The 12,722-nt window shown below is 43.4% G+C and overlaps 1 protein-coding gene across 1 annotated transcript in view; it reads right to left on the reverse strand.

Annotated features, from left to right (window-relative positions):
* Window positions 1-542: 542 nt before the first annotated feature.
* The window catches only part of LOC106565713 (SLIT-ROBO Rho GTPase-activating protein 2), a 213,665-nt gene continuing 201,485 nt past the window's right edge, over window positions 543-12,722 (reverse strand). Inside the window, 3 exon segments of the mRNA XM_082959388.1 lie at window positions 543-5,595; window positions 5,692-5,802; window positions 5,884-6,109. Of these exon segments, the coding sequence (XP_082815514.1) occupies window positions 5,086-5,595; window positions 5,692-5,802; window positions 5,884-6,109 (847 nt within the window). The 3' untranslated portion in view covers window positions 543-5,085.

The following is a 12,722-nucleotide window of genomic DNA, read 5'->3' on the forward strand; positions in this document are numbered from 1 at the left end:
CAATGTAATTTCATGTATTGGATACTTCCAGTTTGATCATCTTGGTTGGAGAAGCACAGATCATAATATTCACATTGTTGATGAATTCCAGGGCTGGACTATTAAACATAACTGTGAGGGGTGTTCCTCGAGGTTTCCTATTCAATTCTAGGCAAATAGAACAAACCTTGTCTCCAGTAGGACGTCTCTAACCACATCCTGATTGTTGTAGAAGAATCGAGGAGGAGACAAGAAAGAAGCCTCTGTCAGTAAAGCCCTGTGGAAGCAGATCTTCTGAAGACACAAGTGTGGTCAATGGACAAGAGTCTCATCCATGTGTGTGTGTGTGTGTGTGTGAGAGAGAGAGAGAGAGAGTGAGTGAGTGAGTCAGTGAACCAGATGCATGCAATCCATCATCCTCATCATCATCATCATCACTGCCATCATCACCATTATCACTATCATCATCAATCCTATCATCAAGTTCCCTGTTACCATCATTACCATCATCTTCATCCCATCCATCATCATCACTGTCATCATAATCTCCATAACAACGCAGACACCTTTATAGCAAGCAATGTTTATTAACAAGTCTCCTACAAGAACTAGACATAGAATTATATAACTTCTATTTGATTAAACTACTATTGCTATTACTGTACAATATTGTACCAGAAAAACAGTGTACCTCTGTAATGTACAACATTGTATATACAAAGTACATCTTAACACAGGATTCTCCAGTAATACAGAGGCAACTATACATATATTTGACATTACAGTCGTTTTTTAGATCTTGTGTTTTCAAATGGACAAGAAATGCATATTTAACAATAGTTAATCATAATAAAATCCTCCTCACTCAGTCAGTCCTGGAGCACACCATGTCATTCTAAGTATGGTGAGGATACTGAGGATCCTAGCTCCTATACAACGAAGCCAGGATAACACAGACACCAACCACAAAGCATCTCCCATGAGTGTATGTTTGTATGACGTGTGTGTTAATGCCTATTCACCCCACCCCAGACACCACACACACACACGCACACGCACACACACAATCCCTCCAGTTGCCAAGATGAGTCAAGGGGAGCAACACAATGTAAAATACATCTTAAAATACACACACAGAGATAAAACATTACAATTAGAATGAAATCACCTGTTACAGATCATTTGGGAATGCAATAATACAAGTAAATACCTGGAATAAGGAAGGACCCAGACAGAGGGAAGAGGCAGAATGCTAGGAGGAGAAAGGTACAGAGAGAGCAGGGTGATAGGGAGAGATGTCTGCTGCGTTTCTAGCCTCAGGGATCTCTAAGCCCTGACATGAAATATCCTCGTCTCAGACAATGTTAAAGCTGTCAATAACTAAAGCATCCTACCGCCTCCCACTAACCTTGACCAATCAAAACATTCTGTCTCCTCCCCTTGACCAATCACAGTTCAGACTTCAGAAAATGCTACCACAGTGAAAGACAGGACAGGACCGGTTTGAGACTGATCACATGATGCGACAGTTAGGGAGTCACAGCAGAGGTTCTCTTAAAGACGAGCACAAAGATCAGACCTCGGGGCTGTTCCTGTAACTCATTTCATTGGATTATATAAATCCAATCAATTATTGGATGCGGGTCCGCCATGACACACATCAATGCTATTGGTAGAGGAGCGACAGAGGAGACAGTGTGACACTTCCTGTTGTCTTCTGTCTTTAGCGGCTGGGACTGAGAACTAGTCAGTCACACGAACATTAAGCCTAGTGATCAGTGATACTGGTAGCAGTGGTTCTGGCGACACAGGTTCTGCTGTCTTTGTGTTCCATCCTGTTGGTCCCCATGTCTCTAAAGAGCAGGCATTAGTCGGTTCCCTTAATGATGAGTGGTTAACGCTGACTTCTGAGAGCTGTGAAGGGTCACTGACGTGCACACACACACACACACTCCACACACACACACCCAACACACACGTAGACGACTACACAGTTTACTATTACATATTCTGAGGATAAACTAACAAGTGGAGGAAAATAAGCATAAAGTAATGTTTATGAATGCGCTTGGCGAGGTTTGTTTGTGCTTGTATCTAAACAAACTCTTCCACCTCACTGAGATTCCTCATCTGCACATGTCCAGTTATCACCATGGTTAATAAACTATACATGTAAAAATACCCTTTTTGCTGATTTGGTCTGGAGTAATCATTTGTGGGAAGCTGGTGTAAGAGGCGCGTTTGGTAGTATTGAAAATAGATGCAGTCAGTCAGCACTGCGACTGTTGTGGCCCCAGCATGCGAGGAGAACCTGAAAGGCATTTAGCTGCCACAGAACACACACACACATGTGTATGGGTGTGTCTATTCCACTTCTGTAACAGAGCGTATATTAATGCTGGGAATCTAAGGGAGAGAGAAGCAGCAGGCCTGGCATGCTGCTAAGCTGATGAGTCTGTCAGACTCTTATTGCTAAAGAAAGGTTGGTTATTGAGAACAGCCATGTCGTGCACTTAAACACCAGCAGGAGGTGCTGTTGGAAAGCTAGACAAGCGTTGCATTATGTGGGTAAATACAGAATGTAGAAAAGGACTTTTAACTATTGTCCTGCAAGGCCCCATCAATACACACCTGGGACATTGGTGATTAGGCTCTCTGGCCAATCAATTACATTACAACTTCCACTTAGAAAAGTAAACCAGCATTCCTTTGGCCCCTGAGGGGTGCTAATTGAATAGCCCTGATGAAGAGTATAGTAGAGTCTAGTAGAATACAGTAGAAAAGAGCGTGGTGTATAGCAGCTTTACTGGTGAGCATTGTTGTTAGAACGAGTCACCACAACACTCAGCTTGCCTACACACAGGAGGATCAGAGACATAGCCTAGCCCTCTTCTCTTCACGTAGAAAGAGGCAATCCACTGCCTCTCCATCCATCCATCCATCCATCCATCCATCCATCCATCCATCCATCCATCTCTGTCCATCTCTGTCACTTTCTGTCCAGGTTGGCTGATCCAGTGTTGCTCCAGTGTTGAAGCAGCGAGGGAACATGTAGCCAGAGAAAGTGGATACTGAGTTTCTTCTGAGTTATATAGTGTTCTGTGTTCCACAGTCTGTCTGTGTGTTCTCGGAGAGTGTGGATCCAGGAGTCACACACTCACACAGCCATCCAGGTGAACCAGTCCTCCTGTCAACTCCTGTCTTCTCAGGGTTCATTGGGGATAAAAGGAGAGACTGCCTGGGAAATGTCCTTAAATGTTCCATCTATTCAAAATCAAACAGTGCTCTCAAGTATAAGGTATGTGGCACACATCTCACACAGGCATGCTCACACACACACACATCTCACACAGGCATGCTCACACACACACACATCTCACACAGGCATGCTCACACACACACACACATCTTACACAGGCATGCTCCCACACACACATTTCTTACACAGGCATGCTCACACACACACACACACACACACAGGCGCTCACACACACACACACACACACACACACACACACACACACACACACACACACACACACACACACACACACACACACACACACACACACACACACACACACACACACACACACACACACACACCTCACACAGGCACGCTCACACACACACACCTCACACACACACGCACCTCACACAGACACGCTGACACAGGCACACTCTCACACACACCTCACACAGACACGCACACACACACCTCACACAGGCACACAGACACACTCACCTCACACAGGCACGCTCACACACACAGGCATGCTCACACAGGCACGCTCACACACACAGGCACGCTCACACACACACACCTCACACACACACACACACACACACACACACACACACCACACACACACACACACACACACACACACACACACACACACACACACACACACACACACACACACACACCACACACACACACACGCACCTCACACAGACACGCTGACACAGGCACACTCTCACACACACCTCACATAGACACTCTCACACACACCTCACACAGACACGCACACACACACCTCACACAGACACGCACACACACACCTCACACAGGCACACAGACACACTCACCTCACACAGGCACGCTCACACACACAGGCATGCTCACACAGGCACGCTCACACACACAGGCACGCTCACACACACACACACAAACACACACACACACACACACACACACACACACACACACACACACACACACATCTTACACACACACACACACACACACCTCACACACACACACACACACACACACACACACACACACACACACACACACACACACACACACACACACACACCACACACACACACACGCACCTCACACAGACACGCTGACACAGGCACACTCTCACACACACCTCACATAGACACTCTCACACACACCTCACACAGACACGCATACACACACCTCACACAGGCACACTCTCACACACACCTCACACAGACACGCACACACACACCTCACACAGACACGCACACACACACCTCACACAGGCACACTCTCACACACACCTCACACAGACACGCACACACACACCTCACACAGGCACACTCTCACACACACCTCACACAGACACGCACACACACACACCTCACACAGGCACACTCACACTCACCTCACACAGACACGCTCACACACACAGGCACGTTCACACACACAGGCACGCTCACACACACAGGCACGCTCACACACGCTCACACACACACACACACACACACACACACACACCACACACACACACACACACACACACACACACACACACACACACACACACACACACACACACACACACACACACACACACACACACACACACGCCTCACACAAGTTCGCCTGCACACACACCTCACACCAGTATATACAGCACAGGTTCCATATCTCTTTATTGTCATGCTGTATGTTCGTTTTGATCCCTTGTTTGAGTCATGGAGGCTTTATACAGTCTAACTCCCATAATGCTTTGAGTTTGGGAGGGTAAGCTGATCCTAGGTGAGAGCTATCCCACCTGTCATTGGGTCAGGGGAGATGGGGGCAGTGGTTTGTGTATGGAAGGGGAGCGTGTGTGATGTCACTCCTCAGGCGGGGCAGGACTTGTCGTTGGGCTGGGGTGGGGGTGGGGGAGGAGGGGGGACAGTGGAGGTTGGGGACCCCATAGCCGGACTGCTGCTTCCTCCTCCCTTGGGGAAGACCACCGGCTTGGGCCGCGTGGCTGGAGGACGAGGCTCTCGGAAGGAGGGAGTGGAGAAAGAGAGGGCTGAGGAGGCAAGAGAGGAGGGCAGCGGGCTCCTGGGATAGGACGGGCGGAAGGAGGAAGTAGGGGAGGAGTAGGGGATGTCGCTAGCGGACGAAGCGCTGCGTTGGAGAGGGTGTGAGTGTGGAGATCCTGCGCCGTCGCTGTCCCTCAGCAGACGGGAGTGGAGGGGACTGGAGGGTTCTGATGCGCCCCCTCCTCCGCCACCACACACACCCTTCACCTGCTCCAGAGTGTCCAGCACCACGTCAGGGGTGTGTGTGTGCTGGACACTGCTCTGCCTCTCCAGCTCTCTCAGCTCTCTCAGAGCAGAGCTCATAGCCGCCTCGATATCCTGAAACAGACAAGGAGATATCAGACAGAGATACAAATCAGAACACACACACACATTTGGTAGGGCTGAGATGTGAGGGGTCAGAGGTGGGCGAACCTGTGAGGTGGGCTCCAGCTGAGTGATGACCTCAGGGTCCAGCGGTCTGTGGTTGCTGAAGCTCTTAGAGCGCCCCGCTGTGGTCGCTTTGCGGAACTGAGGACTTTCCACCTGCACAACAAATAACACTCCTTTACAATCAGCAATAACAAGAATGATAGACAATATTACCCAGCAGTAATAAAAAGCTACCTTGGTCTTGAGAGAGGAGTGGCGTGTGATGGAGGAGTTGAGGACACTGTGGGCGCTGACCGGTCGTTTGTCCCCGCCCTCTTTCACCAGAGCCCCTCCCACAGGCAGACTGGCCGTCCTCACACCCCCGCCAGTCGCCCCCGTTGGGGGTACGTCACTCCCATGTCCTCCCTCAGAGACCCGGAAGGTTCTACGGATACTCCCCAACTCCGGCTTCTTCCTCATCCTGACAGATAGCGGAAGAGAGAGAGAAGGGGGGATTGGATTGGTTAGAGAGAGAGAGAAGGGGGGATTGGATTGGTTAGAGAGAGAGCGAGAGAGAAGGGGGGGATTAGTTAGTGAGAAGATGAAAAATCAAAGAACATTTTATTCGTCAAAATTTTAATAAACAACAAGTGTAGACTAACAGTGAAATAATACAAAGATAATAACTCGAGGAATAAATCCACAATCATACATGGGGTACCAGTACCGTCGACAAGGTAAATGAGGAAGATATGTACATATAGGTGGGGGTAAAGTGACTAGACAACAGGATAGATAATAGACAGTAACATCAGTATACTGTAGGTAGGGGTAAAGGATAGATAATAGACAGTAACAGCAGTATACTGTAGGTAGGGGTAAAGGATAGATAATAGACAGTAACAGCAGTATACTGTAGGTAGGGGTAAAGGATAGATAATAGACAGTAACAGCAGTATACTGTAGGTAGGGGTAAAGGATAGATAATAGACAGTAACAGCAGTATACTGTAGGTAGGGGTAAAGGATAGATAATAGACAGTAACAGCAGTATACTGTAGGTAGGGGTAAAGGATAGATAATAGACAGTAACAGCAGTATACTGTAGGTAGGGGTAAAGGATAGATAATAGACAGTAACAGCAGTATACTGTAGGTAGGGGTAAAGGATAGATAATAGACAGTAACAGCAGTATACTGTAGGTAGGGGTAAAGGATAGATAATAGACAGTAACAGCAGTATACTGTAGGTAGGGGTAAAGGATAGATAATAGACAGTAACAGCAGTATACTGTAGGTAGGGGTAAAGGATAGATAATAGACAGTAACAGCAGTATACTGTAGGTAGGGGTAAAGGATAGATAATAGACAGTAACAGCAGTATACTGTAGGTAGGGGTAAAGGATAGATAATAGACAGTAACAGCAGTATACTGTAGGTAGGGGTAAAGGATAGATAATAGACAGTAACAGCAGTATACTGTAGGTAGGGGTAAAGGATAGATAATAGACAGTAACAGCAGTATACTGTAGGTAGGGATAAAGGATAGATAATAGACAGTAACAGCAGTATACTGTAGGTAGGGGTAAAGGATAGATAATAGACAGTAACAGCAGTATACTGTAGGTAGGGGTAAAGGATAGATAATAGACAGTAACAGCAGTATACTGTAGGTAGGGGTAAAGGATAGATAATAGACAGTAACAGCAGTATACTGTAGGTAGGGGTAAAGGATAGATAATAGACAGTAACAGCAGTATACTGTAGGTAGGGGTAAAGGATAGATAATAGACAGTAACAGCAGTATACTGTAGGTAGGGGTAAAGGATAGATAATAGACAGTAACAGCAGTATACTGTAGGTAGGGGTAAAGGATAGATAATAGACAGTAACAGCAGTATACTGTAGGTAGGGGTAAAGGATAGATAATAGACAGTAACAGCAGTATACTGTAGGTAGGGGTAAAGGATAGATAATAGACAGTAACAGCAGTATACTGTAGGTAGGGGTAAAGGATAGATAATAGACAGTAACAGCAGTATACTGTAGGTAGGGGTAAAGGATAGATAATAGACAGTAACAGCAGTATACTGTAGGTAGGGGTAAAGGATAGATAATAGACAGTAACAGCAGTATACTGTAGGTAGGGGTAAAGGATAGATAATAGACAGTAACAGCAGTATACTGTAGGTAGGGGTAAAGGATAGATAATAGACAGTAACAGCAGTATACTGTAGGTAGGGGTAAAGGATAGATAATAGACAGTAACAGCAGTATACTGTAGGTAGGGATAAAGGATAGATAATAGACAGTAACAGCAGTGCTGTAGGTAGGGATAAAGGATAGATAATAGACAGTAACAGCAGTATACTGTAGGTAGGGTAAAGGATAGATAATAGACAGTAACAGCAGTATACTGTAGGTATGGGTAAAGGATAGATAATAGACAGTAACAGCAGTATACTGTAGGTAGGGGTAAAGGATAGATAATAGACAGTAACAGCAGTATACTGTAGGTAGGGGTAAAGGATAGATAATAGACAGTAACAGCAGTATACTGTAGGTAGGGGTAAAGGATAGATAATAGACAGTAACAGCAGTATACTGTAGGTAGGGGTAAAGGATAGATAATAGACAGTAACAGCAGTATACTGTAGGTAGGGGTAAAGGATAGATAATAGACAGTAACAGCAGTATACTGTAGGTAGGGATAAAGGATAGATAATAGACAGTAACAGCAGTATACTGTAGGTAGGGGTAAAGGATAGATAATAGACAGTAACAGCAGTATACTGTAGGTAGGGGTAAAGGATAGATAATAGACAGTAACAGCAGTATACTGTAGGTAGGGGTAAAGGATAGATAATAGACAGTAACAGCAGTATACTGTAGGTAGGGGTAAAGGATAGATAATAGACAGTAACAGCAGTATACTGTAGGTAGGGGTAAAGGATAGATAATAGACAGTAACAGCAGTATACTGTAGGTAGGGGTAAAGGATAGATAATAGACAGTAACAGCAGTATACTGTAGGTAGGGGTAAAGGATAGATAATAGACAGTAACAGCAGTATACTGTAGGTAGGGGTAAAGGATAGATAATAGACAGTAACAGCAGTATACTGTAGGTAGGGGTAAAGGATAGATAATAGACAGTAACAGCAGTATACTGTAGGTAGGGGTAAAGGATAGATAATAGACAGTAACAGCAGTATACTGTAGGTAGGGGTAAAGGATAGATAATAGACAGTAACAGCAGTATACTGTAGGTAGGGGTAAAGGATAGATAATAGACAGTAACAGCAGTATACTGTAGGTAGGGGTAAAGGATAGATAATAGACAGTAACAGCAGTATACTGTAGGTAGGGGTAAAGGATAGATAATAGACAGTAACAGCAGTATACTGTAGGTAGGGGTAAAGGATAGATAATAGACAGTAACAGCAGTATACTGTAGGTAGGGGTAAAGGATAGATAATAGACAGTAACAGCAGTATACTGTAGGTAGGGGTAAAGGATAGATAATAGACAGTAACAGCAGTATACTGTAGGTAGGGGTAAAGGATAGATAATAGACAGTAACAGCAGTATACTGTAGGTAGGGGTAAAGGATAGATAATAGACAGTAACAGCAGTATACTGTAGGTAGGGGTAAAGGATAGATAATAGACAGTAACAGCAGTATACTGTAGGTAGGGGTAAAGGATAGATAATAGACAGTAACAGCAGTATACTGTAGGTAGGGGTAAAGGATAGATAATAGACAGTAACAGCAGTATACTGTAGGTAGGGGTAAAGGATAGATAATAGACAGTAACAGCAGTATACTGTAGGTAGGGGTAAAGGATAGATAATAGACAGTAACAGCAGTATACTGTAGGTAGGGGTAAAGGATAGATAATAGACAGTAACAGCAGTATACTGTAGGTAGGGGTAAAGGATAGATAATAGACAGTAACAGCAGTATACTGTAGGTAGGGGTAAAGGATAGATAATAGACAGTAACAGCAGTATACTGTAGGTAGGGGTAAAGGATAGATAATAGACAGTAACAGCAGTATACTGTAGGTAGGGGTAAAGGATAGATAATAGACAGTAACAGCAGTATACTGTAGGTAGGGGTAAAGGATAGATAATAGACAGTAACAGCAGTATACTGTAGGTAGGGGTAAAGGATAGATAATAGACAGTAACAGCAGTATACTGTAGGTAGGGGTAAAGGATAGATAATAGACAGTAACAGCAGTATACTGTAGGTAGGGGTAAAGGATAGATAATAGACAGTAACAGCAGTATACTGTAGGTAGGGGTAAAGGATAGATAATAGACAGTAACAGCAGTATACTGTAGGTAGGGGTAAAGGATAGATAATAGACAGTAACAGCAGTATACTGTAGGTAGGGGTAAAGGATAGATAATAGACAGTAACAGCAGTATACTGTAGGTAGGGGTAAAGGATAGATAATAGACAGTAACAGCAGTATACTGTAGGTAGGGGTAAAGGATAGATAATAGACAGTAACAGCAGTATACTGTAGGTAGGGGTAAAGGATAGATAATAGACAGTAACAGCAGTATACTGTAGGTAGGGGTAAAGGATAGATAATAGACAGTAACAGCAGTATACTGTAGGTAGGGGTAAAGGATAGATAATAGACAGTAACAGCAGTATACTGTAGGTAGGGGTAAAGGATAGATAATAGACAGTAACAGCAGTATACTGTAGGTAGGGGTAAAGGATAGATAATAGACAGTAACAGCAGTATACTGTAGGTAGGGGTAAAGGATAGATAATAGACAGTAACAGCAGTATACTGTAGGTAGGGGTAAAGGATAGATAATAGACAGTAACAGCAGTATACTGTAGGTAGGGGTAAAGGATAGATAATAGACAGTAACAGCAGTATACTGTAGGTAGGGGTAAAGGATAGATAATAGACAGTAACAGCAGTATACTGTAGGTAGGGGTAAAGGATAGATAATAGACAGTAACAGCAGTATACTGTAGGTAGGGGTAAAGGATAGATAATAGACAGTAACAGCAGTATACTGTAGGTAGGGGTAAAGGATAGATAATAGACAGTAACAGCAGTATACTGTAGGTAGGGGTAAAGGATAGATAATAGACAGTAACAGCAGTATACTGTAGGTAGGGGTAAAGGATAGATAATAGACAGTAACAGCAGTATACTGTAGGTAGGGGTAAAGGATAGATAATAGACAGTAACAGCAGTATACTGTAGGTAGGGGTAAAGGATAGATAATAGACAGTAACAGCAGTATACTGTAGGTAGGGGTAAAGGATAGATAATAGACAGTAACAGCAGTATACTGTAGGTAGGGGTAAAGGATAGATAATAGACAGTAACAGCAGTATACTGTAGGTAGGGGTAAAGGATAGATAATAGACAGTAACAGCAGTATACTGTAGGTAGGGGTAAAGGATAGATAATAGACAGTAACAGCAGTATACTGTAGGTAGGGGTAAAGGATAGATAATAGACAGTAACAGCAGTATACTGTAGGTAGGGGTAAAGGATAGATAATAGACAGTAACAGCAGTATACTGTAGGTAGGGGTAAAGGATAGATAATAGACAGTAACAGCAGTATACTGTAGGTAGGGGTAAAGGATAGATAATAGACAGTAACAGCAGTATACTGTAGGTAGGGGTAAAGGATAGATAATAGACAGTAACAGCAGTATACTGTAGGTAGGGGTAAAGGATAGATAATAGACAGTAACAGCAGTATACTGTAGGTAGGGGTAAAGGATAGATAATAGACAGTAACAGCAGTATACTGTAGGTAGGGGTAAATGATAGATAATAGACAGTAACAGCAGTATACTGTAGGTAGGGGTAAAGGATAGATAATAGACAGTAACAGCAGTATACTGTAGGTAGGGGTAAAGGATAGATAATAGACAGTAACAGCAGTATACTGTAGGTAGGGGTAAAGGATAGATAATAGACAGTAACAGCAGTATACTGTAGGTAGGGGTAAAGGATAGATAATAGACAGTAACAGCAGAATACTGTAGGTAGGGGTAAAGGATAGATAATAGACAGTAACAGCAGTATACTGTAGGTATGGGTAAAGGATAGATAATAGACAGTAACAGCAGTATACTGTAGGTAGGGGTAAAGGATAGATAATAGACAGTAACAGCAGTATACTGTAGGTAGGGGTAAAGGATAGATAATAGACAGTAACAGCAGTATACTGTAGGTAGGGGTAAAGGATAGATAATAGACAGTAACAGCAGTATACTGTAGGTAGGGGTAAAGGATAGATAATAGACAGTAACAGCAGTATACTGTAGGTAGGGGTAAAGGATAGATAATAGACAGTAACAGCAGTATACTGTAGGTAGGGGTAAAGGATAGATAATAGACAGTAACAGCAGTATACTGTAGGTAGGGGTAAAGGATAGATAATAGACAGTAACAGCAGTATACTGTAGGTAGGGGTAAAGGATAGATAATAGACAGTAACAGCAGTATACTGTAGGTAGGGGTAAAGGATAGATAATAGACAGTAACAGCAGTATACTGTAGGTAGGGGTAAAGGATAGATAATAGACAGTAACAGCAGTATACTGTAGGTAGGGGTAAAGGATAGATAATAGACAGTAACAGCAGTATACTGTAGGTAGGGGTAAAGGATAGATAATAGACAGTAACAGCAGTATACTGTAGGTAGGGGTAAAGGATAGATAATAGACAGTAACAGCAGTATACTGTAGGTAGGGGTAAAGGATAGATAATAGACAGTAACAGCAGTATACTGTAGGTAGGGGTAAAGGATAGATAATAGACAGTAACAGCAGTATACTGTAGGTAGGGGTAAAGGATAGATAATAGACAGTAACAGCAGTATACTGTAGGTAGGGGTAAAGGATAGATAATAGACAGTAACAGCAGTATACTGTAGGTAGGGGTAAAGGATAGATAATAGACAGTAACAGCAGTATACTGTAGGTAGGGGTAAAGGATAGATAATAGACAGTAACAGCAGTATACTGTAGGTAGGGGTAAAGGATAGATAATAGACAGTAACAGCAGTATACTGTAGGTAGGGGTAAAGGATAGATAA

Source organism: Salmo salar, chromosome 12, assembly GCF_965601325.2.
Source record: "Salmo salar chromosome 12, fSalSal1, whole genome shotgun sequence".
Taxonomy (NCBI): domain Eukaryota; kingdom Metazoa; phylum Chordata; class Actinopteri; order Salmoniformes; family Salmonidae; genus Salmo; species Salmo salar.